The sequence below is a fragment of the Dermacentor albipictus genome, unplaced genomic scaffold (genome assembly GCF_038994185.2).
Source record: "Dermacentor albipictus isolate Rhodes 1998 colony unplaced genomic scaffold, USDA_Dalb.pri_finalv2 scaffold_24, whole genome shotgun sequence".
NCBI classification, from domain to species: Eukaryota; Metazoa; Arthropoda; class Arachnida; order Ixodida; family Ixodidae; genus Dermacentor; species Dermacentor albipictus.
Genome location: NW_027225578.1, coordinates 5,158,653 through 5,181,328, shown reverse-complemented (window position 1 = coordinate 5,181,328; position 22,676 = coordinate 5,158,653). Strand labels below are relative to the sequence as shown.

General features: G+C 44.1%; 1 protein-coding gene and 1 long non-coding RNA gene across 4 annotated transcripts in view; one reads left to right on the top strand and one right to left on the bottom strand.

The window, feature by feature from the left end:
- Positions 1 to 10,813: 10,813 nt before the first annotated feature.
- On the bottom strand, positions 10,814 to 14,134 carry LOC135909116 (uncharacterized). Its single transcript, XR_010566582.2, has 3 exons — positions 13,753 to 14,134; positions 13,063 to 13,125; positions 10,814 to 11,034 (listed from the first exon to the last, which is right to left on the bottom strand). It is a non-coding gene; the product is annotated as an uncharacterized lncRNA (long non-coding RNA).
- A 2,444-nt stretch (positions 14,135 to 16,578) lies between these two features.
- LOC135909089 (uncharacterized) overlaps positions 16,579 to 22,676 on the top strand; it is a 98,557-nt gene continuing 92,459 nt past the window's right edge. For 2 of the 3 annotated variants that reach the window (XR_010566567.1, XM_065440924.1), the window contains exons 1-3: positions 16,579 to 16,733; positions 16,829 to 16,950; positions 21,703 to 21,941. Coding sequence is in view for 2 of the 3 variants with exons in the window: in XM_065440924.1 (XP_065296996.1) it covers positions 16,708 to 16,733; positions 16,829 to 16,950; positions 21,703 to 21,941 (387 nt within the window). In the remaining variant the exon portion in view is untranslated. Of the gene's footprint in view, positions 16,754 to 16,828; positions 16,951 to 21,702; positions 21,942 to 22,676 lie in introns of all 3 variants that reach the window. The other variant, XM_065440925.1, reaches the window with a different exon arrangement.

Here is a 22,676-nt window from a genome sequence, read left to right as displayed (position 1 = left end):
AGTCAAAATCTGCATTTGGATTTCGATAAAAATTGTGTACTTACGGAAGTACAACTGCTATGCCATCCCCGGCTGCCGTATGCCAACGCTCAGCCACACCCGTACATGCGGGAATGAAAATTTGGCCACACTGCTTATCAGTGTCGTAGCCATCGGCTCTCGCTAATTTCGATTAGTTTTGGACACTCAACTAGCCTCAAACCACACAAAACTTAAGGTCAGAGCATACATACGCTTGCCAGCGCACAATCACTTCTGGCCGCTCCTTGCTAGATGCCTTTGCAGACTTCATATCGTATTGAGCTATTGATGGCACTTCAAAATGTGCAATTTGGGTGAGGCTACTATCCGTTGTTCGAGCTGGTGCAGGAAAAAGCCGGTACATACCATGTAGCACGACCAGATTGGAGCACATGAGCGCAAACACACACTCCAACCCTGTCGTGCAGATAATAAACATTGCGCTATACTAGCTGTACGCACTGTAGTTGCATGTAGCTGCATCTGCAGCAAGGCATACGTACCGCGGCCGCTGCAGCCCGCTCGCTGAGATTGGTACGACTCGCTGAGGACAACCGTGTATAGTGAAATTTCGATATAACAAACTTCATGGTACGCCTGCAAATTGTTCGTTATTCTGAAAGGTTATTATAGTGAAAGCCCCAAAATTAATAATTTCGCCCATCGACCCCTCAGTTCTCACCATATGAGCTATCCCCGAAAACGTCGCTGTTGGCTCTTGGCCCATGCTGTTGCTATTTTCCATAGATTCCGCCGTCACGCACCATGGCTCAAGCAAAAAGATGCTGATGCCAAAAAAAACATGACAAAGAAGCAGCTCTATGTCGCCTATAAAGCGTTGCGCTTTCTTCTTTTTTCCACATTCCTTGCCATGGACACTGCAGGTGCCTTGCTTGAGGTGGATACCAACTATTCCAAAATGCAAGTGCATGTAAACAGCACTGTCCAGAAAGTGTGACTGTGTGGCAGCACCGCGTACACAGAAGTTACATTTCTCCGTGCGCATAGCTGGGACAACCGAAGAAAAGGATGAGAGAAGGAAGACGCACACCTCTGTTTCTAGGTGACACTTGTTTGGGTGGAGCATGCACTTGCAAAACCTGATACATTGTCGCCTCCGTAATAGAAAAAAAGTCCTCATTGGACATCTTTTTCCTCCGGCGTCGTGTCGAGTTTTCCAAACCGATGCGCCGCGACGTCTGCTTTCTGCACCTTGTCTTATGCTAGCCTACTGTTCCAGCTGCCATGAAGGATGCACAGAATATTAGTTAGTAGTACTGAGGGGTTGTTAACGTGATAGAGAAAGTGAATAACAATCGTTATTCTGAAAAGTTCGGTATTCTGAAGTTCGTAGTTGTACTGAAATATTTTTACATTGGGAAGCTATAAGCAGTCAGTAGGATATTCTGAAAACTTCGTTAATCTGAAAATTTTGTAAATGTGGTGTTTGTAGGGAAGACATAGATATCTTTGGGTGACGCGACTCCAGGCATGTGGCGACTTGGCATGAGCACCAACATCAGATGGACAGGTTGTCTGCTTACCAGCGTGCACATCCTTAATGTGCCTTGCCATCATGGTCGAAGCTCGTTACTCTAGGAATCCTTTCAACGCAAGTACTAAATGCGACATCCATTGATTAGCCGATGTACGTGCTAGCCAGTGTACTCACACAAGCAAACTTAAAGATGACATTGTTGAACCCTCGGAAATTGTGTGATTGCTTTACAGATAAGTGCAAAGAAAATGTGCTACACTTGGTGCAAGAATACACAGGTGCGCACAGCTATCTAGTACATTGTTGCACAGCAATGTGAAGAGACACCACGAACGCCGCGAACTCAACCATGCACTGAGGAACAGCTGCTAAGTAGTTTGGCACGTTGTAGGCACCAACATCAGATGTAGGGGTGCCTACTTGAAAATTCAGAATCCTATTTGAACTGCATGCCACAGTTGCGTTCAGTAGGCTTACAGTTGTGGGCACTGCCCCACTCCACCGTCGCCTTCCCAGTGCAACACATTAAAGAAGTTGTGGGAGCACGACGAAGGAGGTCAAAGGCATTGTTTGATTGCCAATAACTCCACTTCTGCTTAACACACAGTCAAAAGCCTGTACAGCGAAATGACCTGTACAACAATGAATTGATGATGTCCTGGCTAAATTCCTATCTTTCAGTACCTCCAGAAAGAAGACCTCTAAAACGAATTTGCCTGTGCAACGAAGAAAGTTAGACCTCCCCCACTGCTAGTTTGTTGCTTTACAACGAGCGCCACATAGCAGTGCCGCCACTGTTTTTCACAGATGCCACCAAGGTGTGCTTGCGCTGGTGGAAGCATTAGTGACACAACTGAGCTTTACAGTTTCCTGCTGTACTGCTACACAAATCGTTCAACTCATCATCAATTCATCAACTGCGACGAATGCGTTGCAGTTGATCACGTTGTGACGATCTCATTGCGATTGACGGTGTCTTCAATGCCAGCTAGGCTGGAAACTATACATGCAAATCTCAACGAAGGCAACAGGAAAATAGACCCTCTAATAAACCAAGGATTTAGATGGCAAGGGAGAAACTAGCGGCATTCAGTGGTCTGTGGCTTTACATTGCGTAGCTCCTGTGTTTCAACGTCGAGCAACCATATATACTATGCAATAGGGTTGGCTGCAACCACACGTTCTGTTAGACAAACTGTGCACAAAAAGATTAACGACTTATTTTAGTAAGTCTCCCCTGAATTCATGTTAAATAAAAGTTTTCTTGAACATATTTTGCCTGCTCTAGTGCAAGCGGTATGGTGCACCACTTTTACAGCAGAGTGACCTGCACAACGAAGAATTTTGAAGGGCCTGACAACTGCTTTGTAAAGGCGTTTGACGGTATTTATAAAATAGTGTATTTCAACGTCAAATGCCTTTCTCGACTTGAATGAAATGTGGTTCAGGGCCTCTTTAAAGATGGTAGGACTGTGTGGGAATGCTTACCCATTCAAGCAGCAGGTAGAACAGCAACAGTGGAGTCCGAAAGAGGAGTCCTGCTGCAGTACACACCTCGTACATAACTCGTTTAGACGGTGGCAATATACTGTGAATATTAACGTGGAATGACTGTTATTTTTTCACATGCACACAGATTAATATTAGGATCTTGTTAATATTAAATATTATTGGTTTTGTTTTTAGGGAGTGACAGTCTTTGTAAGGGTATCTACCACGACATTTGCAGCTGAAACTTCCTGTTAATGTTTTAACTCTTTGTGAATTACAAAATTATGACAGACCACCGAGAGCTCATGCCCCTGTTGTTACAGTGGAGAAAAATGCCACTTCAACTTACCAGAATAGCCTTGGTTCACAAACGAATAGGATGCGAACAGGCCAGAGATTGAGGAGACAGTGTACCGCACCATTTCAAGCATGCTTTTATTTTCTGTTATATTGAGAATGTGCACCGCCTTTTGCTGGTTTATTTGTTCTCCTGGTTCCACTAGCACATACGCCTTGCAGATCTCACAAAAGTTCAATGAAGTCGGCGTAATTACAAATGTGCATGATAGAGTGAGAGAGGAAATGTTAAAGCTTTTGATATGTGATGTCTGAGAAAACCATCCATAGGTCTAACCCCAGATGAAGAAATAATGTATATGGCAACAAGAAAGAAATTGAAGGCAATGTGCGTGCATGATGTCTGGGGTTAACGGTTATTCTGCTATCTACATGTTGGCTCACGACACTATACTTCCTATTCACATAAATGTAACGCTAACGTGCCCAAAATAAAACAGTTACTTTGCCCTCCTTCCTGTGTCCTGTTGTTTGTTTTACATTCTAAAACAGCGCTGTAAGAAAGCTAAAACCATACAGCATTCTGTAAACTTGTTGGCATGCTTTGCATAAAACCTGCCAGGTATTTTCTTGCAGTTCAACTGGCATTTCTTTCTCTGCACGACGGTGCATATATCTTTCCCAAATTATTGTCGTAAACACCGCATCCTACTTTCATAAACGTCCATTTGATAGAATTTAAGGTATTCCAATGATTGTCTTCTTACTCTCAATGGTTTCTATAACTGTGAGTGAAGTGTAAGACACAATGTGCCTCTTCATGCGTTCTGAAAGTGTGGCTGTGGCAACCCATGGAAAACATGGCTTGAATGAACGTGTAACCTGCATACTGAAGTTGATGGCCACATTGTGTACACAGAACTTGGTGAGGGCAGACTTGTAAAAAATGAAATTCGAATACATGAAGGAAAGGTTTGACAAAGGTTTCAATGATCTCACTGTGCAAGTTAGTAATATTACTGCAGACAAAAGCAAAAATGAAAGCTGGATGGGGTGCAGGTTGCTTCAAGATAGCCGCCTCACCTCCTTAATGGAAAGTGTTGCCCACGCCTGTGATTACCAATGCAATGACAATGACTTGCAACAAATAATTGAGAACTTGAACTTGCGAGGCTTAGCGTATCATGTGAACCAAGGGGTTGGTGCCTCCTGAAGCTGTGGAAGAATGCCTTTGTCTAGGTCGAACAACCACAGGGTACACAAATCAGGAGAACATCTGTATCACGCACTGTGGCGATGTAGTGTCTGGCTTTTCACTGTTAAGCTCAAGGGCACAGGCTCAAGTTCCGCCTGCCGCAGCCGCACCTCAAAGGAATCTAAATGCAAAAGCTCCTTTGTACCGTGCATTGGGTGCAAGTTAAAGAACCCCAGGTGGTCAAAATTAATCCGGAGTCCCCCACTACAACATGCCTCATTATCATATTATGATTTTGGCACATAAAACCCCAGAATTTATTTTTTTTAATACAAATTCATTTATATGAATAAAAAGTTGGATTACATATAGGGAAGGCACTTTTAAATCATGAACATCAGCTTTCCATTATAATCCTTAAACCAAAAATATTCTAGCTAGAGGAACATCAAGTAGAGTTGGGCTGATCATGTTATGCATAGAGCACATAACTATAGTTGTGAAAACCTGGACAGCAACATTATTAAAACCTGGACACCTTCCAAAACTGTGCATCGAGCTTCAAAATACATTCAGGTTTGTTTTTATTGGCATCGAAATGTTTATTATGTTCTGGTCATCAAAGCGCATGCCGCTTTATTCCTTGCCATTGAAATAAATTGTCAAGAACATTTCAAGCCGCTGCTCACTCTTGTGTCTTTTCTTCTTTAAGATTCTTAAAGCTAGAGAAGAATAGCTCCACTGAGACACAAGGTAAAAACGAGAGTGTTTGCTTTACATCTAAGTGAGAATCACCATTCGTAGTTCTTATAGTGAATGCACCTACTCATTGTCTGGTTTCCTAGCGGTTTTTTTTTTCAATTTACAAAACCACGCATAGTAGACGGCAATCTTTACTTTAGCCTTGAACAGCTTGCCAGTCACTAAAAATGGTGACTTGATAGAATCTTGCTTGAAGTGCACTGCTGGTATTAGCAACTTCATCGACCCTTTCTGTAACAGAGTCTAAGATTTTAAGTGTCTACGCTACATTAAGACATGCTGTTTCCAGCTTTACAGTAGAACTCTGTATAAAACCATACTTATTGATGGATCTCGAAGCTGCGTAAGTGTGTCTGCAAGTGTCAAGCACATATGCTCGAGAGGAAGGAGCGAAGAAGTCTGTAAGGAACCCAAACAGATGTTGCTTTTGTTTCTAACTCTGGCTCAATATATATGCAACAATGCTGGACTTGATAGCTAGCTCCATCAGTAGCTCATGAATTATTTTACAGTCTCGTATATTAGAACTGCATGCACTGCAGTGCGCAGAAGACACAAAGTATGCTGAGCCAAGCTGTACAATAATTGGATTAATTTACAGCGAATATCTAACATTGTGTAGGTGAGTGCCTGGAATGAAAATTAAACACCATGTAGTTGCAATAAGGTCAACCTTCCAGTTTAAGAGCTGTTCAGAAAGTGGACGTATACCTACCATTAACCGCTGTGGCAAGCACTGCATGACACGTGATGTACATGAAATAATTGTGGTACTTTCACATCTCTTGCAATTTTGAAGGGATGAAATACAGTTGTCAGGCGCAAGTGATCCGGACGCTTTGGGCGCATAGGCAGAGGAAACCACTAGTGTTCCCTGTCATCAGTAGCGTAGCTAGGTCATCTGGTACATGGGGCCCATAGGTCTTCTGTCACCCCCCCCCCCCCCCCGGGTGTAGTTGGCAGAAAGAGGGGCGTCTTCAGACGTATATGACCCCCCCCCCCCTCTGGCTCCTTGCACCCGGGGCCCACGGCACCCCGGCCCCCCCTGTTGCTACGCCAGTGCCTGTCATAGCTAAATATATTACCAGCAGTTGAATGGCAAAGTAAGCATACTAGTTTGTCTATTAGCTCACTGACAACATAAACAACTGGGACTGTCTGTAATTTTGTGGGGCACCCAATGCAAATTAGGGGCATTTCGGGACAACAGAGTTGCTTAAAGCCAGATGCAAGTAATTTTTTAGATGCATAGCTCTATGTTGCTGACACTAACATTGGGACGTTTCTCGAAACCGGTACATGTCCCAGAAATCCCAGCTCTATATATAATGATTGTTCTATTAGAGTAATATATTGGGTGTCAAGCAAATAGAAAGGATATCAATTGAAGACAAAGGATTAGGTGTTGCGATTAGATTCGGAAATTTCTAGTCGTAGTATAGGGTTAGGTTGTGTAACAGAGAAAGTTGTACAGCAAACAAAAGCTATTTAATTCCTGCGGCTAAAGCGTGAAGAAGTGGTGACGCAACATTTTCGAGCACCTCTTTTTTTCCGGTAAATAATTGTCCTGGGACTCGAAATCCACGAATGATACTGGTAAGCCTTAGGGCACCATTAATAATGTATTATAACGGCAATACTATGAACTAGTTTAGGTTTCGTTTCTCTGTGCTAAAGTTTGGTTTCCGAGGAGGTGTGTACGTGTCGTGACGTGTTGACACAAGGTGTTCACGTACGTCAGAGCAGGACCCAGCTATGACACAAAAGGTCCCATGGATGTCCCAAAAAGATCTATATGTCCCACATATAATGAAGACGTCCATTGGACTTCCAGTTTAAGCGATGTCCTAGTTGGCAAGTTCTGCAAAACGTGCCATCTCTGACGTGATTGGGATGCAGAGCGATTGAAATGCGAGCAAGTTGGAACACAAGAAAGAATACAGGACAAGTGCTGGTTCTAACAACTGAAAGTTTTTAGTGTGCAAAACAGGTTACATAGGCAGTGATTATGAAATTATGTATGTGGATGAAGTGTAAAGAATCTTCGCACAATTACGAGCAATCAATGGAAGCGATCTCTTCATTTGTTAGGAAAATTGACGGCTTTGTTATACACATGTCCTTGTGTTATGTGCCTCAGCGCTCTCGCATGTGCACTGACCGTGGTGTTTCATGATGACTGAGGTATCCTCAAAAGAAGGTGCGCAGAGACGTGAACCGTGCATGTAGTCTCTGTGCTTGTGCTGCGATTGTGTGTCCGGCAAGCCTTCATTGCCGCGGAACGTGGATTACGTTCATGCAAGGATATGCCTAGTAAGTGCTGCGTGCCCAATTGCTGGAGCAATTAAATATCGGGGCCAAAAAATGATGCGTTGATGTTTCCGCAAGATCAATGACAGAATATTGGGTGCCATGCTAAGGCAAGGAAGAAAAAAGCTGGAATTCTGTGGAATAAGGCAGCTGTATCTTCGTAAATATTTGCACAAGTTTTTTGTATCTTTGTTGCTAAACTCGATCATTTTTAGGTGGCGTAAATATTTGGGCTGCGCTACTGTATGCAAAATGCCTGGAAAGTGAAATTCATTTAGAGCCTAATCTAGACTGGAATAAGTACATGTGTCCCAAATGCGAGGAAGGGCACACCTGTGAAGTTGTCATGAGATATGTGTTATGGTGCAGTGCTAACATTTTGTTGAAGAACTTTTGTGATCGCATGAACGGCAAACCCTTTGACGATGACGATAAACCAAGGCAAAGAAGCTACTCTGAAGGAGAGGGCAGCACTGTGATGTTTCAATATAAGTCATTCTCCCCGTCATCATTTACCCAAAATTCGTTCTCAATCCTAAGGTTGAACTGTTTCATTCTTTATGCACAGGTTTTTTAATTAACAACCACGTAACGCATCCAGCACTCGATGAATTACATCGGCTGTTATTACAAAGTCTGCAATTGATGAACACACATGTAACTACGCATGCACGTTGGCTGCAATATCCCCCCAATCGTCTTTATTTTTTAACAAATTTTGTCAATAGGTAGTATAGTTACAGAATGGCATGATAATTTTTGCGTCGTTCGTAAAACACACTTATAACGTTCCGCAGCACTTGCATACACAATTTACTCGAAAAACCACAATTGATCGACCCACACACTCTGAGCTTTGCCTACACGTCCTCCTTCACCCCTTATTTTCACCAAATACTAAACAAGCGGAGGAGGAGGGTGCAGCGGAACGATGAGGGGGAATGCGGAGGAGGAGGGTATGGCGAAAGCGTGATAAGAGAAAACTTGATGTCAGGCACAGTTAAAGGCCTACACCACGTTTTAGGAACCTGCTGAAGCAATTTTTATAATGACTATAACTTCACAACACACATTTTATTCTGCACGATAATTTTTCATGTTTCCTCCACTTTCACCAAATATGATCTTGGTGGCAATTACAATTCTCTTGGTAAAGTGGGCTGAACTCTGGGCCATTTGTGAAGCACCCAAAACCTTTCGGGGCGCTTGGATAAGTAATTTACTATATAAAGGCTGCAATTAACCTAGATACTTTGTACTTTGCCTACACATTACCCATGACATTCTCCTTACTTTCACAAACCTCGTTTAACTTATTGAAATGTTACGATCGGCCAGGGGGAGTAGCGACCTTGTAGGTACTCCTGCCCCACTGCGACGAATCGCTTCGTGAAGCTAACAATGCGACCCCATCGGACAGACTGGCGGCACCAGCAAGGTGAGACACGTTTGGCGGACCGAGTATTGTTTTTTGGTTCACTGTCGCCTTCATGGAGCAAGGGGAGCAAGAAACTCCAGGAAAAGGGTGTGCTAAGGCGTTTTCACTTCGGTAACCGTCGCGGTCATTTGACAAACGCTCCAGCTAACTGCGAGAGCATCCCAGGAACCAAGACGCGCCAGCTTGAGTCAAGCGTGACAGTCCCCGTCTACGAAGCTCCCCTCCTTTGTGTGTTCTCACTGAATAATGTGCGGGAGTGGTTCTGTGAACCCTCACCCTTAGGGCCGATTTACGCTCGAGCCGCCCATCGCCGCACCGCACGCTTGCGTTCGCGCGAAAAATTGCACGTATCCAGCACTTGTGCACAAATTACCATTTACACTGTGTGCACAGTGTATTCCTTACACATGGTACAGCGAAATTTGTGCACAAGTGTTTGGTACGTGCAATCTTTTGCGCGACCGCACGCGTGCGGTGCGGCTTGCGGCGATGGGCGGCTCGAGCGTAACGGGTCCTTCGCGATTTTGGACGCTCCGACTGTACGGAGAGGGGCGGCAGTTTTCCCTGGCCTAGGGAGGACAGAGGGGGTTTAAGCGAACTTTTTCGGCTCCTGAGTGGATACAAGGAAGAAACCTCCCCAATCACGTGACACACTATAGGTATTCAGTGGCCTCATAGAGACAGTTGGAAACCAACTTAGGGAACCAACATCCGGGAACGCAGGGTCACGTGGATGCTGCCTTCTATTCCCACGAAACACGCAAGCAGCTATTTGATGTCTAAAAGCTGTCTTCAACGGCTAATTCAAAAGCCTAGTAGCTGTCTTGATCAAGACATTTTGTAGCCATGGACGTCTAGAAGTACTTCAGTTAGCCCTGCTAACGTTACGCTAAAAGTTGGCTAATGGACAGCTTGACAAGAACAACAGAAGACTTTTATTAGACATTCCCTCAAATTTTTGCGGCAGCTCTTACAGTAACACGTTTGCCCACAGTTACAATTTATTTTAAACGAGGCATGGACATCAGAAAAAGAAAGTTTATATTGTCGGATAGAGTGATGCAGAGGTAGTTTTTCCAGATGTGAAACATGGGAATAGTGTAGTACAGCCTCATTGGTCAATTTGTGCTTTTTAATTAGACCAATCAATTGAATGCCACCTGTCAGAATTATTTTGCAAATCAAACAAGATCTGTATTGTATGCTGATATACTTCCAATGTTCACTCATTGACCTAAACAAGAACATCTCTGCGTGAAACACACCATTATTGACAAAACTTCGCCCTGCTGGGTCTCCACCAAATTGAAAGAGTTTCTAGCAAAGAAAAATTTTGTCAGTGATGCTGCAGTTCAGGCAAAAATTATATCCTGGTTTCAGCTACAGGGGGCACAATAGCCTTACACCAGTATACGAAACAGAACACTGTGCTGCAATGAGTTAAGAAATAAAGGATAGTACACATCTGGAAAAAACACTCTGCGAACCACTCTAACTAGCAATACATATAAATATATTTTTTCTGATGTCCATGCTTCATTTAAAAGTAAATTGTAACTTACTTTCCGGGTGCCTCTTGTAAGGCAACGCCAAATGCTTGCACAGCATCACGCAGAAATAATGGCCAGTTCTTCGGCATACCATCCATTAGTGAATTCCTTGTATGTTGCATGTTACAAGATACTGAAAGATAAATCATAATATGCTGTTATTTCTTTTTTCATAAATTGTATGATGAGCTTTTCATGCATGAAAGGTGATTGCAAGCTAAAATACAGCAAGGCATCAACTTCACACCATATCACATACTCATACTTTATTACCTAATAGATTAGAAAAGATGCAGAAAGTGTAATTAAGAAGAGTGACAAATAGCAGCAAAGGTGATCATCGATAAATCTTGAAGATGATTGCCGCCGCTGCCAGAGTAGGCCAGCCTTCGTAGGAGAGCACTGGCTGCCCACAAAAGCTTGCTGTCACAGGCCACCCATGACGGTTCTTGTAGACATAGGAAAGCAATACCTGCACATAACAGGAAAAAAAGGGCAAGGGAGGAAATGGGAATGTTGAAATTGGAACTTCAATTAGCAATATGTGCTACGTAAGAAGTTTGGCTCACATTAAAAATAAATTTAAGCATTCCTTTCTCTTAAATTACGGGTATCTTAAGGTATGTATGCGATGATGTTTAAAATGACTAGTATATTTCCTATCATGAGAAGCCAACAAACACTGACACCAAGGACAACATAGGGGAAATTACTTGTGCTTAATAAATTAAATAAACGATAAATTAATGGAAATTAAAGTAGATGAAAAAACACTTTGCCGCAGGTGGGAACTGAACCCACAACCTTCGCATTTCGCGTGCTATGCTCTACCAATTGAGCTACAGCGGCGTCGTTTTCCCATCCACTTTCTTGGGTATTTATGTGTCCTAGTAGAACACTGGGAGTGTTAGCCAGCGCCCCAACTCAGAGGCCTTGTTCCTGGCATATAGTCATTAAGTTGCATAGCAGAGTCAAAGTCAGCCTTTAAATTATTGTATGGTGTTTTGTGGCTAAAAAGCCACTTATCAACCTGTCAAACAAGTCTGAGAAGCTTCCTGCAAAATATAATCAGTTTAAAACAGTAATTCACTCTGCAGGTAAATGATATACTAACTTAATTAAGTTAAATAGCGTCTTATATTGTTGAACTAAAAGCAAGTTTGGCATTTTGCGCTGCCTAGCTGTTGCCTTTCTTTCAAACTTAAACATGACACAGTACAGAGTAAGCAGGTAGCATGCAAAGGAGGACTGGTGATAAAGTAGTGTTCCAAAGTAACACTCCTAGCTGGATCAATCACTTTTGTTGATACATTTTCAAGTGACCCTAATTGGCTTCGGGCAATACCTCACACAAATGATGCAACGCCTTGGATGATGCTTCATACAAAGTTGAAAGTATCTCATGATGTGATCAAACGATAACATTGCCCGCTGACTTGGAAGTGTTAACATGCTGTTTGCGTGAGAAAGTGCGAAGTGATTCGTATAGGTGGCAAATTATCAGTGTATCTATACTCTCAGGTAATTCTGAGCATCTATGCTGACTTGCAACTGAGAAGCTACTGCACACAAAAAGGTGTATTCAAGTAATGGTCCATGCAGAATAATTGCCCACCTAGTGAAGAGGCAAATGTGGCAGGCTAATGGGCCAGGGCAAATAGATTGATAAATTCTGATAACACATCCAATGATATTCTTGAAATAGGTGATAAAAAACAGCACAGGTAAAATTGCAGTCATGACAAAATTTTAAAAGCACCTCTGCAAACTGCTGGAACCCTCAGCATCATGCCTGTTCTACACGCACATATGTTGCAGCGCAATCTATATCTCAGACGCAGGCGCATCCACAGATCACTTTGTGATCTCCTCAAAATAAGGTTAAAAAACAGTCTGGCACAAGCTACTTGATGCGATTCATTTTGCAAGCACCAGCCAAGTGCTCATGGTGGTAGAACGAAATTGAAGTTTGTCCTTGTATGGAAGCCTTGGCCCATGTTTTATCAATTCTAGCGGCAAAGCACACCTTTTACAGCACACATAAATCTTAAATAAGACTGCTTGCTGATGCGGTACAGTAAGTTCCTGTAAAGAAACTAAATCACACAGAAAACATTTAGAATACCAAACTAATCAAATAATGGCTTGAATACATTTGTGCATTAGGGAAGCAAGGTGTAATGTACACTGTTGTAGAAAATGTTTACTCATGTATGGAATACTTCTATGACAAAGCAGAGTTAATTTGTGAGTTCTTACATAGCAATAACTACCTACAGGTAAATTTTGTAAGGCTTAGGGAAACTAATTATTAGCAGAACTGTGTATGTACACTGGCACTGAGAAATTGGTTATAATAGTGGCAGCTTATAATGGACCACAGCTAAAAAATGGCCGTTGGTGAGGCACCAACTAGCTATTTTACCACGAAGCGCTCCCTGGCCTTAACCCACATAAAAAGCACTGGGAGGACCAGAGAGGGTACAGTACATTGGCTTACACTGATCATGATGAGGTCCCATCATCCAGCTAGCGCCAAGGTACAAGAAGGATGTCCAGCCGTCTATAGAGTGAAAGGGACAAAATAAGATAGCATCAAGTCAGTTGAAAGGCAGATTTGCAATTACACATAAGGTGACCCAGTCACAGTCATTCATTCCAGCTGTCGTGATTTCACTCCCAGATGAAGCACCTACTAGGTTAAAGGTTTTGCTGCTTATTTAGAACAAAACAAGTGAAATTTGTACATCAGCAGACGATTTAATTTGGAATTGTATAGATGAAGTAAACATTGCAGTTATAATTTTTGTTTTGCTATAAAGTGGGATAGCTACAAACTGCATAGTCACTGACACACGCGCGCACACGTAAGTACAAAAGGACACAAAATAAGGCGAGTTCAGTCTGGTTCAGCATTACAGCCAGCGCGTCATCTTCGAATGCACTCCTTTCGGTTGGCTCGTGCTACGTTAACCACAGGCTAACAACCAGGGCAAAGTTCTGACTGTTGTTGCGGAAGTCGTGGAGCGCGGTAGTGCTGAACGGCTGAACACAAGCAGAACCCTCGTGTATAAAAGTAATGACGAAAACTAGCAGGGCAGAAGAGCCCATATATCAAGAATTGCCGCGGCTAACGCCTAAATATATTCACATTGTTGACGAAAAACGAAGCGCAATGTATTTCACTTACCGGAAAAAGTGTTATCCGAACGTGCGACGTACAAAGACGCACCGAGACACGAAGGCGGCGAACGCAGATCCCGCCATTGTGGTATTAAGCCGTCGGCGAAAACACGCAATACAGCCGATGTCACGAAGCACTGATGCAAAACACACGGCAAACAGCATCAGCACAGCTAAATGACTCCAGTTAATATCCAGTATAAATGTACAGAACGGCTTGAACAACTGGCATAACGAACCTACGACCGAGACATTGCGGGCGGGAGTGGCCGTTTTTTTCAAACTTCCTGCCTCCCAGTGTTTCCAGCACAGAATGAGATGTCCGACAAATTTGGATTGTGCCGCCGAAGTGGTCGCAGCGCGGTGGCTCTGTGACACCGCTGTGCAACACCGGCATTTCGCTCCTGCTTCTGCGCGAGCATAGAATGGTTTCCAGGCGTCGTGTGCGCGCCCTGTATGGAAAACAATAACACGCCCTTGATTGTTGAAGTTCTGGTGTGAAATTATTTAATATTAAAGCCAATTAACTTATGTTGCTTCGAACGAGTTCGATTTGTCTGAGGCGTATTTTATTCGCTAACGTCGACGGCCGACGGTAGCCGCACATTTAACACGTCGTTTGGCATTTTATGCACTTTTAGACAAAAAGATCTAGAAAAGTTCTTGAGTTAGACATTCTGAATGCGTTTACCAAAACAGACTCTAGTGACACCCGTAGTGGGTTTTGCCGCAGATAGAATATATGTTAGCATATTCCAAGTGCTGAGGTTATGTTTAGAAGAAATTCTATTTTCAGTCTTATCATAGACCAAGAGGTCTATAGCCGTTTGTAGCCATTTCAAGAAGTTTTTAAGAGGTTTTGTGTTTCGTGGGTTGTTCACCGGCACGGAGGAAGGAAACTAAGGAGAGGCCCTGACGTCACTCTTTGTGAAGCAAAAGTGAAGCCGGTAGTTGGCGTTGCTCAAGGCGATGCTCCGCCTTTTGTGCCACCCTCCTCTCTTGTTTACATCTTTCGCGAAACCACGCCGCGCTGCGCGTGGTTTCGCGCGCTCGCGCAACATCCGGCAGAGCACGGTGCAGGTACACAGCGCAACAAGACACGGTGACTAACGCAAACCCGCGCACACAGCACCTTTGCCACGGCACGAAACCTACCAGAGCAACACGTGTGAGCGCTCAAAAAATCAGAACAACGCCGCCATTGTGGCGCCAAAAAACATAACCATGCAGCAAAAAAAAAAAAATTACAAAGCAACAAAAAAAATGAGAACCTATACGTCATTTTCGCCACACTTTTCTCCTAGCGTGCGGAGGGGGTAGGGCCTCTCCTCCTTCCTCCGTGTTCACCGGCCTCAGCCGGCCTGCGGGGAAACGCATGTCTCCTCAGTTTCCTTCCTCCTTGCCCTCCATCCACGCGCCGACGCCGACGCCTTTGGTCGGCGAAAAGTCGGCGAAAAATTGGAGGACGCTTAAGCTTCGCCTTCAAGAGTGGGACGCGACAGCGTTCCCGTCGACCCGCCAAGGGGTATAAGACAATGCGCTACGGCACAGCAATCACTTACGATGCGCCCCGCATCGGACTTAGCGCCCACCTATCACGCGGTGAGCGTCGAGCAACGCAGCGTTCGGCGCGTCAACGAAACGTGCGCCTGAGCGAACGAAACGAACCAAAGAACTCGGTGTCTCGGAGGGGAAACGATCTACGCCAGCCAAACGTCGTGATCGGCACGGGCAGAGAGATAGATAGTAATCTAAACCGGATGCACGGCGAAGCGTCGTCAGGGGAGAGGGAGTCCTGCGACGCGCCTGGCAGCGGTCCCAATGCGCGCGCGGCGCGCCTCCTGTCGGGGCAGCGCCGTACATTGAGAGGAGGGGGTCTTCTGTGTTTGCCGCAAGATGGCTCTGCGTGTGCGGAAAGCGCAGAAGAAATGCAGCGGAAACGCACTTCGCAACTCGTGTAATTGTGACTTCTGTACGTTACATGTTCATAATTACCGATATACACCGCAGTATAACTTTCCACGGCTCGTTTCGAAGGCAACACCGCATTCACTAGAGGCGCGTTTGCACCGCTTGGAAGCATCGAACTCGTGGCTGAGTGGTAGCGTCTCCGTCTCACACTCCGGAGACCTGGGTTCGATTCCCACCGGGCCAATCTTGGAAGTTGCTTTTTATTTATGAAGCGCCTGCCGTGATTTATCGCTCACGGTCAACGCCGCCGACGCCGACACCCGACGCCGACGACACCGGCTTTTCTGCGACACGAGCTCCTTAACGCTATCGCGTTAAAAGTCGGCGAAAACGTTGATGGAGGGGCTTTATATACTGTCTCCATCTTAAGTAAAAAGGAAAAGTAGCCCTTTTAGGCCGCTTAAAACCATCACAAAATAGCAAACTAATTGCTTTAGGAGCTGGGAATCAGATATTAGTAATATTAGGATTACTTTCGCTTGGGTTTTACATTCGCGGGTCGTTGCTTTTGTTGATGTTATTCACCTTCTCCTTCCTAGGATTCTTAGCTCTAATTTTTCTCTCACTTTGTCATGCTACTTTTGAAGTCGACGCCGTCCCATCTCGCCACCAAAGTCGACGACCTCGTCCTTGCAAACGAACTCGTCGCCTTTGACGTGACCGACCAAACCATAAAAAACGCATTCACTGGGATGCTTAGGATTTATGTGTGTTGTAATTGTAGCTTTTTCTTTCTTTTCTTTTTTTTCGTGTCTTCCGAAAACGCAAGTAACGTTAAAAAATGCCACCGGCCCTTTCCGAGCTTTCCGAAGTGTACCAGACGACGAATTTGAAGGAGCGGCGCTTGCAAGTCGGCAACAATCTCATGGCGCGAAGCCAAAGCCAAAGCGGCGAAAGGGCCAAAAAATCTTGATAGCTGTCGTATCCAAAGGCTCTACGTTGCCGCCTGTTGCTAACTTCTCTCGTACGACAGGGGCATTTTCTTTTCTCCATGGACAAGGGCCTGCTTGCCCTCAAGTAACTGCAATTGTTCAAGAGTAACTATTGCTGTTAATTGTTCCTGAAGACACGCAGCTATTTACACGTATACTTTTGTTTTGATTTCCTTTCAGCAATCTGTCGCCGCGATCGAAGCCTGAAGTCTTTAGACCGTTGACACCGGCGACAATGAGACCGGTGGAGATCTTCGTGCTCGAGCATGCCCTCAAATACCAGATGGGCAATGCCGTGAAAGGTGACGCACCACGAGTTTTCATTCAGCTATAAGTTGGATGGTGTATAAAACGTGTTTTTATTTCCGCTTGACAGCACTAGCAGCCGCATGCCGTCGTGTTCTCGTTGCGCCCCGTTTTACCAAGCGCGACTTGCCTGAACATTTCACTTCATGGCGTAATCTTCGCGTTGTTACTGTGCATCAGTGGAGTGCTCGTAGAGCGGGCGCGCTGTGCATTAGTCTTTCGCCTCGTCCGCTCGTATGGCGGCGCCAGCGTAAGGAAAAGTAACGTTGACGAGTACTTCAGACGAAGTAGTTTGGTTCGCGAAGCTCCTTTGTACCCCACTAACCATGTATTGCTGAGGAAAGAAATCAGCAGTACCGTCGCTTTGCCGAAAATCTTCGGAAAGTGCGTGACAAAAAATAAAAAAACATCCGAAAGAGCCCCACGATGACTGTCGACGGTGATGCAATTAGCCTTCAAGCACTGTAGCAACACTGTAATGCAGGCGACACATACTTCAAATCTCTAGAGGTCATTGTCAGACTCCTGTTGGTTCAGATATATGCGCATATAATATCCCCCTGTATTTAGCTGTGTTGCTATAATGCTTGCCCATGGCGCCCATGAGCATGACAGCATGACAACCACATCGTGGCGATGATGGAATGATGAGGAATGTATGACGACAATGGTATGAAGACTGGGTGATGGCTTGACAGCGGCTATATGAAGACGCAACGCCGACGACGGCAAGATGAAAATCGGATGACAAAGCTGGAGTGGCGACCGTGCATCCACTACAATGGCATCACATGTATACATACCTAGAGGCCAAAACTTTTAAACACCTTGCTTCACTGGGCTGGCGGGATAATGACGGCATGATGAGAGCCAGATGACGAAGCTGGAATGAGGACAATGGAATGACTACGATGTCATCATGGCAACATCACAACAGTGGATGCATGGCTGTATTACAAGGATGGTGCAATGGAAAGTTGGCCAATAAAGCTGGCATCGCAACATTGCAACTACTAACTACTACAACGGCATTACAAGCACACACCGAGTGGTCCAAGCTATTGGAGATCTTGGTCCACTTGGCGTAAAAGGTGGGACAAGAATATAACGACAAAGCTGGATAACAACAATGGGATGATCGAAATGGCTTCACAATGACGGTATGATAGTGAATGCGTGGTAACTGTTAACGACAATGGCTTCACAACGACAGTATGACAATGAATGCAGGGCAACTGTTGACAATGATGGCGTGATGATGAGAGCATTACGAAAGTGGGATGGCAGAGCTGGAATCACGATGTTGTAACTACCACAAATGCCTTGCAACCTTGAGTACACACCTAATGACCTAAGCTATTTGGAGAACTTGGTCCTTGGTCCACTCAGTCAGCATAAAAGGTGTGATGATGACAGTATGACGAGAGTTGGAGGATGAAGCCGGAATGACAACAATGGAATGACCTCGTTAGCATCACGACAACAGTATGACAGTGACAATGAATTCATGATGAATGTTGATGACGAGAGTCGCATAACGAAGCTGGAACCTCGACGATGCACTGACCACGACGGTATCACAGCCATGAGCACACACCTCGTGGTACAAGCTGTTAGAGAACTTGGTTCTCTCTGTTGCTGTGAAAAGTCTGACAATGGCAATATGATGAGAGTCGGTTGACAAAGCTGGAATGACGATGGCATCATGACAATGTACGACAACAAATGCATAACTGTATGACAACAGTGTCATGATAAGAGCATGATGAGAATCGGACGATGAAGTTGGAATCCTGTGCATGCAACGACCACATCGGCATCACAACCAAGAGCACAAACTTAGTGGTCCAAGCTATTAGAAAAATTGATCCACTTAGTTTGTGTAAAAGGTGTGATGAAAGCATGATGAGACTCGGATGATGAAGCTAGAAGACGATAGAGTGACCACGATTGGATCCTGAACAGGAGCATATAACTAGTGACCCAAGCTGGTAGTCAACTTGGTTGTCACTGGGTTGGTGTAAGAGGCTAGATAGATTTATAGGCTCAAAATGCGTGGGCAAAAACTGCTAATCACATTAAAAAATGTGGAGTATGATGTGCACATAGACCTGAGCATGCTGTTTTTATGCTACTCATTTCTGTTATAATTGTAACCCTGTTTTGTAGTGCTTGCATTTTAGAAACCTACATTCTTATAGCCAGCTTGGTGCATGCGGCGGCTGGCACTACAGCTCTGCACGTGCCAACCAAGAACAGGCTACCTGAGCCCGGCTTGAACTCCTAAATCTTGTTCATAAGTACTCTTTGCTGTCGGCCAGCCGCCATCGCTAATAACTGTTAGGCATTGCAGTTATTGGCTGTAATTTGCTCTTGCGAATATTCTAGTGTAACAAGTTTTTGTGAATACTGGCTGAGCTTAAAAGCGAGCTCGCGCTGTCAGGTAAGGCCGTAAATGAAAGTAGGTACAACAAAACTGAACTCTCCAGTTTTTTTCTTGGTGCACCTGCATGGATTGGCTTGTGTTTTGATTCGTTATACATTCACTAAAAATAATAAGTGAACGCAATGGGCACATTTATGTCCTAATAATATCTGAGAGAGTGAGCAGAAGTTAAGAAAAGATGTGTTTGTTTACCTTGTGTCTCAAATGATTTTCAGGAAAATCGATAAAATTGCACTTTCGCAAGCTTCCAGGTGGTGTAATTATAGCCGTTGTGACATTTATGCATGTAAACAATAGACAGACGTTGGTTTTTTTTCACCGCATACATTTTTTGCATCAGTAGTGGGCACCCTCACCACCCCTGCGGGCCAGCAAGCAGGGAACACAGGTCTTTTGCCAGCATTCGTCGCAGTTGAACTGCATATCTGATTTGACGGCAACGCACGAGACCTATAGCTTGATGGCGGTGTTAACAAGCTACTGCCGTCATCCTTCATGTCGATGCTGTTTCCACTGGCCTTGGCATCAAAGCATGAAGGCTTGTCAACATTTTAGGCACACATTGCTTTGATTTGATAGCTTATTGTACATAGTAAATACAGTGGAAAAAGGAAGAGCGGGATACATGAGCGGCGGGTGTTCAGGAGAAAGACGAGCCCACAGAAATGGGTGTGTGCTTGCCAAAAAAAAAAAAAAAGGTTAATGAAAACAACCATCCAGGCATTGCAGTCAGTAAGGGGTTGGATACAGAGTTGAGCTAGTCGGTGAGGAGTTATTATGAAAAACAAATAAAAAAATGCGACAATGGAACACGAAAGACATAGAAGATGTGCTATGTCTGTGTTTGCTTTCTTGTCCCGTCCTTGGTCTGGTAATATGTATATACACACATATACATACATACATACATACATACATACATACATACAGGGTGTCCCAGCTAACTTTCGCCAGAGTTAAAAAATATGCGAATGCTGTGTAGCTGGACACAACCAAGGTAATGTTTGCCGTTGCTTGGAGATAGTCAAATTATTATTATTTTCATCCTGCCTAATTATATCATTAGTCTTAATTAATCAACTTCTCAAATATTATAATTAGATTAAAAGTGTCAATGAGAAAATTGTAGTGCGACATGAAAAACTCCCGATACAGCTTTCTGTTGCTCAATGCGTGCTTCATAAAAGTGTGTTTCCGAGCGTGAAAGAAGCCTGCAAATGCAACTAAAATTGCCGCGAGACTGGCCGCTCGAGGCACTTTGTGTGCATTCGTAGGCTTTTTTTACGCTCAGAAAAACACTTTCATGTAGCACGTATTCAGTAACAGAAAGCTGTATCGGGAGTTTTCTGTGTTGCTCTTCAATTTTCTCATTGACACTTTTCATCTGACTATAATATTTGAGAAGTTGATTTCTTCAGACTAAGTAACTAGGTAGAATAAAAAAAAATTGAGTGTCTCCATGCGACGGCAAACAACATTACCTTGGTTCTGTCCAGCTATGTGGCATTCGCATATTTTTAATCTATGGTTGAAGTTAGCTGGGACACCTTGCATATATAATAAATTAGAGTGTGACCTGTTGCTCACCTAAAGTTTGGATTTTACATGCATTGGCTAGCACTGACATAGCAGCTCTTATGCATTGCACACATAAAACTATGACTAAATGGTTGTGTTCACTTCAAATTGTACGACTTCCCGAATGTTTAATAATATTGCACAAGCATCGAAGACAAGGCATGTTGGCACCTTATAACGCCAAGTTTGGCGGTAGTATGTACGAGCGCTCAAGGCACTTGCCAGTGCAAGTATCGGCTGCTATGCTGTTGCCTTCAGGACGACGTGCACCCTGTCATGGTTATCTATGCAATCCCGTTTACGAAAAACCAGTGTGAGGACACATGTATGACTTGGGACACATGTATGATATGCTGTCACGAGACCACTGCCGTAACCTTCACGGATGCTCCCAGCAACGGCAGATGCTGCTTAGAGCTTTCTTTACTCAACCGTAGCTGTGGCTTGGCATTCATAGTTCTTCCGGCTGCCTATTGTTGGCTCTAGTAGCTGTCAAGCCTTTCCTAGTTGGCTGTTGGTACCATAAGCATCAGATGTGGAGCGCAGGCCATATGCTCTTGCTTTCTATTTTTTAGAGGTGATGTGTGTATGTATGCATTCACGGTGTGAAAAATGTACATGTTCCATTAGAGTGGAGCTTTGTTTTAGAGCACCATCAAAGCTATTTTTTAATGCTTTTTGTGTGTCCGATACCAATCGTTCATTATTGATGTCTCCTACACAGCTCTACGTGGCCGGGGTAACAAGCAGACCATTGTGTACAATTTGAGCTCACCATACATCTGCCTTATGTACTTGGTGCACATCTTCAGTGGCTACCTGACCTCATCATACCAAACAATCTCCACTTGGGATCCTGCAGTCCTCAAGGTGCTGGTAGATGCTTTCATGGACATGTACTCCCGAGAAAAGTTCACCTCCGAGAAGGTCCTTGTCCCTCTCATCTTGCGTGCCCGGTTGTTGGTATGTGGACCTCACATTCTTCTTGCTCTCTCTTGCTTTTCTTTTCACATCTTACTTCAAGATGCCAGTAGCTGACTTAGACCAGAAGGCTGCAGTGTCTGCGTCTTGATGGGGGTAGAATGTAAACATGCTTGTGTACCATGCTTTTTGTGAACATTAAAAAAGCCCATGTGGTCAGATCAATTCAGAGACCTCCACTACAGTGTCCCTCATAAGATACTGTGCAGTTTTGGGATGTCAAGCCCCAAAATAAAAGTTTTCTATACCAGAAAGAGCTTTGTGAGATACTGGCAACTATAACTGGCCAAATGGCAGAAAATTCGTTTCTTTTACCGAAAGCTTGTACTATGGCCATTTCTTCGGTCTCTTTAAGCATACATATTGTAGTGAGTATACATATAGCCACATGGCCATTGATCCCCAGTGAGAGCTATCCAAGCTGTATGCATTGCGAGCGTTCTGTCACAGCGCCAAGCGTGTCCAGTAAACGCATGCAAACTAGGCATTTTGATGGATAAGCAGAGGCATAAACAAAAGTCCCTCCATACCACTGCTGGTGTGATGGAGGGGCTTTAGTGTAAACGTGAGTGACCTGAGCGGCCTGCATGGTGCAGCCACCTGATGGCGCAGAGCTTAACCAACCAAACGCAAAGCTAATATTACTCTAACCAAATGTGAAACATTTTAAATATTTTAAAAAACTTTTCACGGTTATGCTGCTGTTGAAAATATACA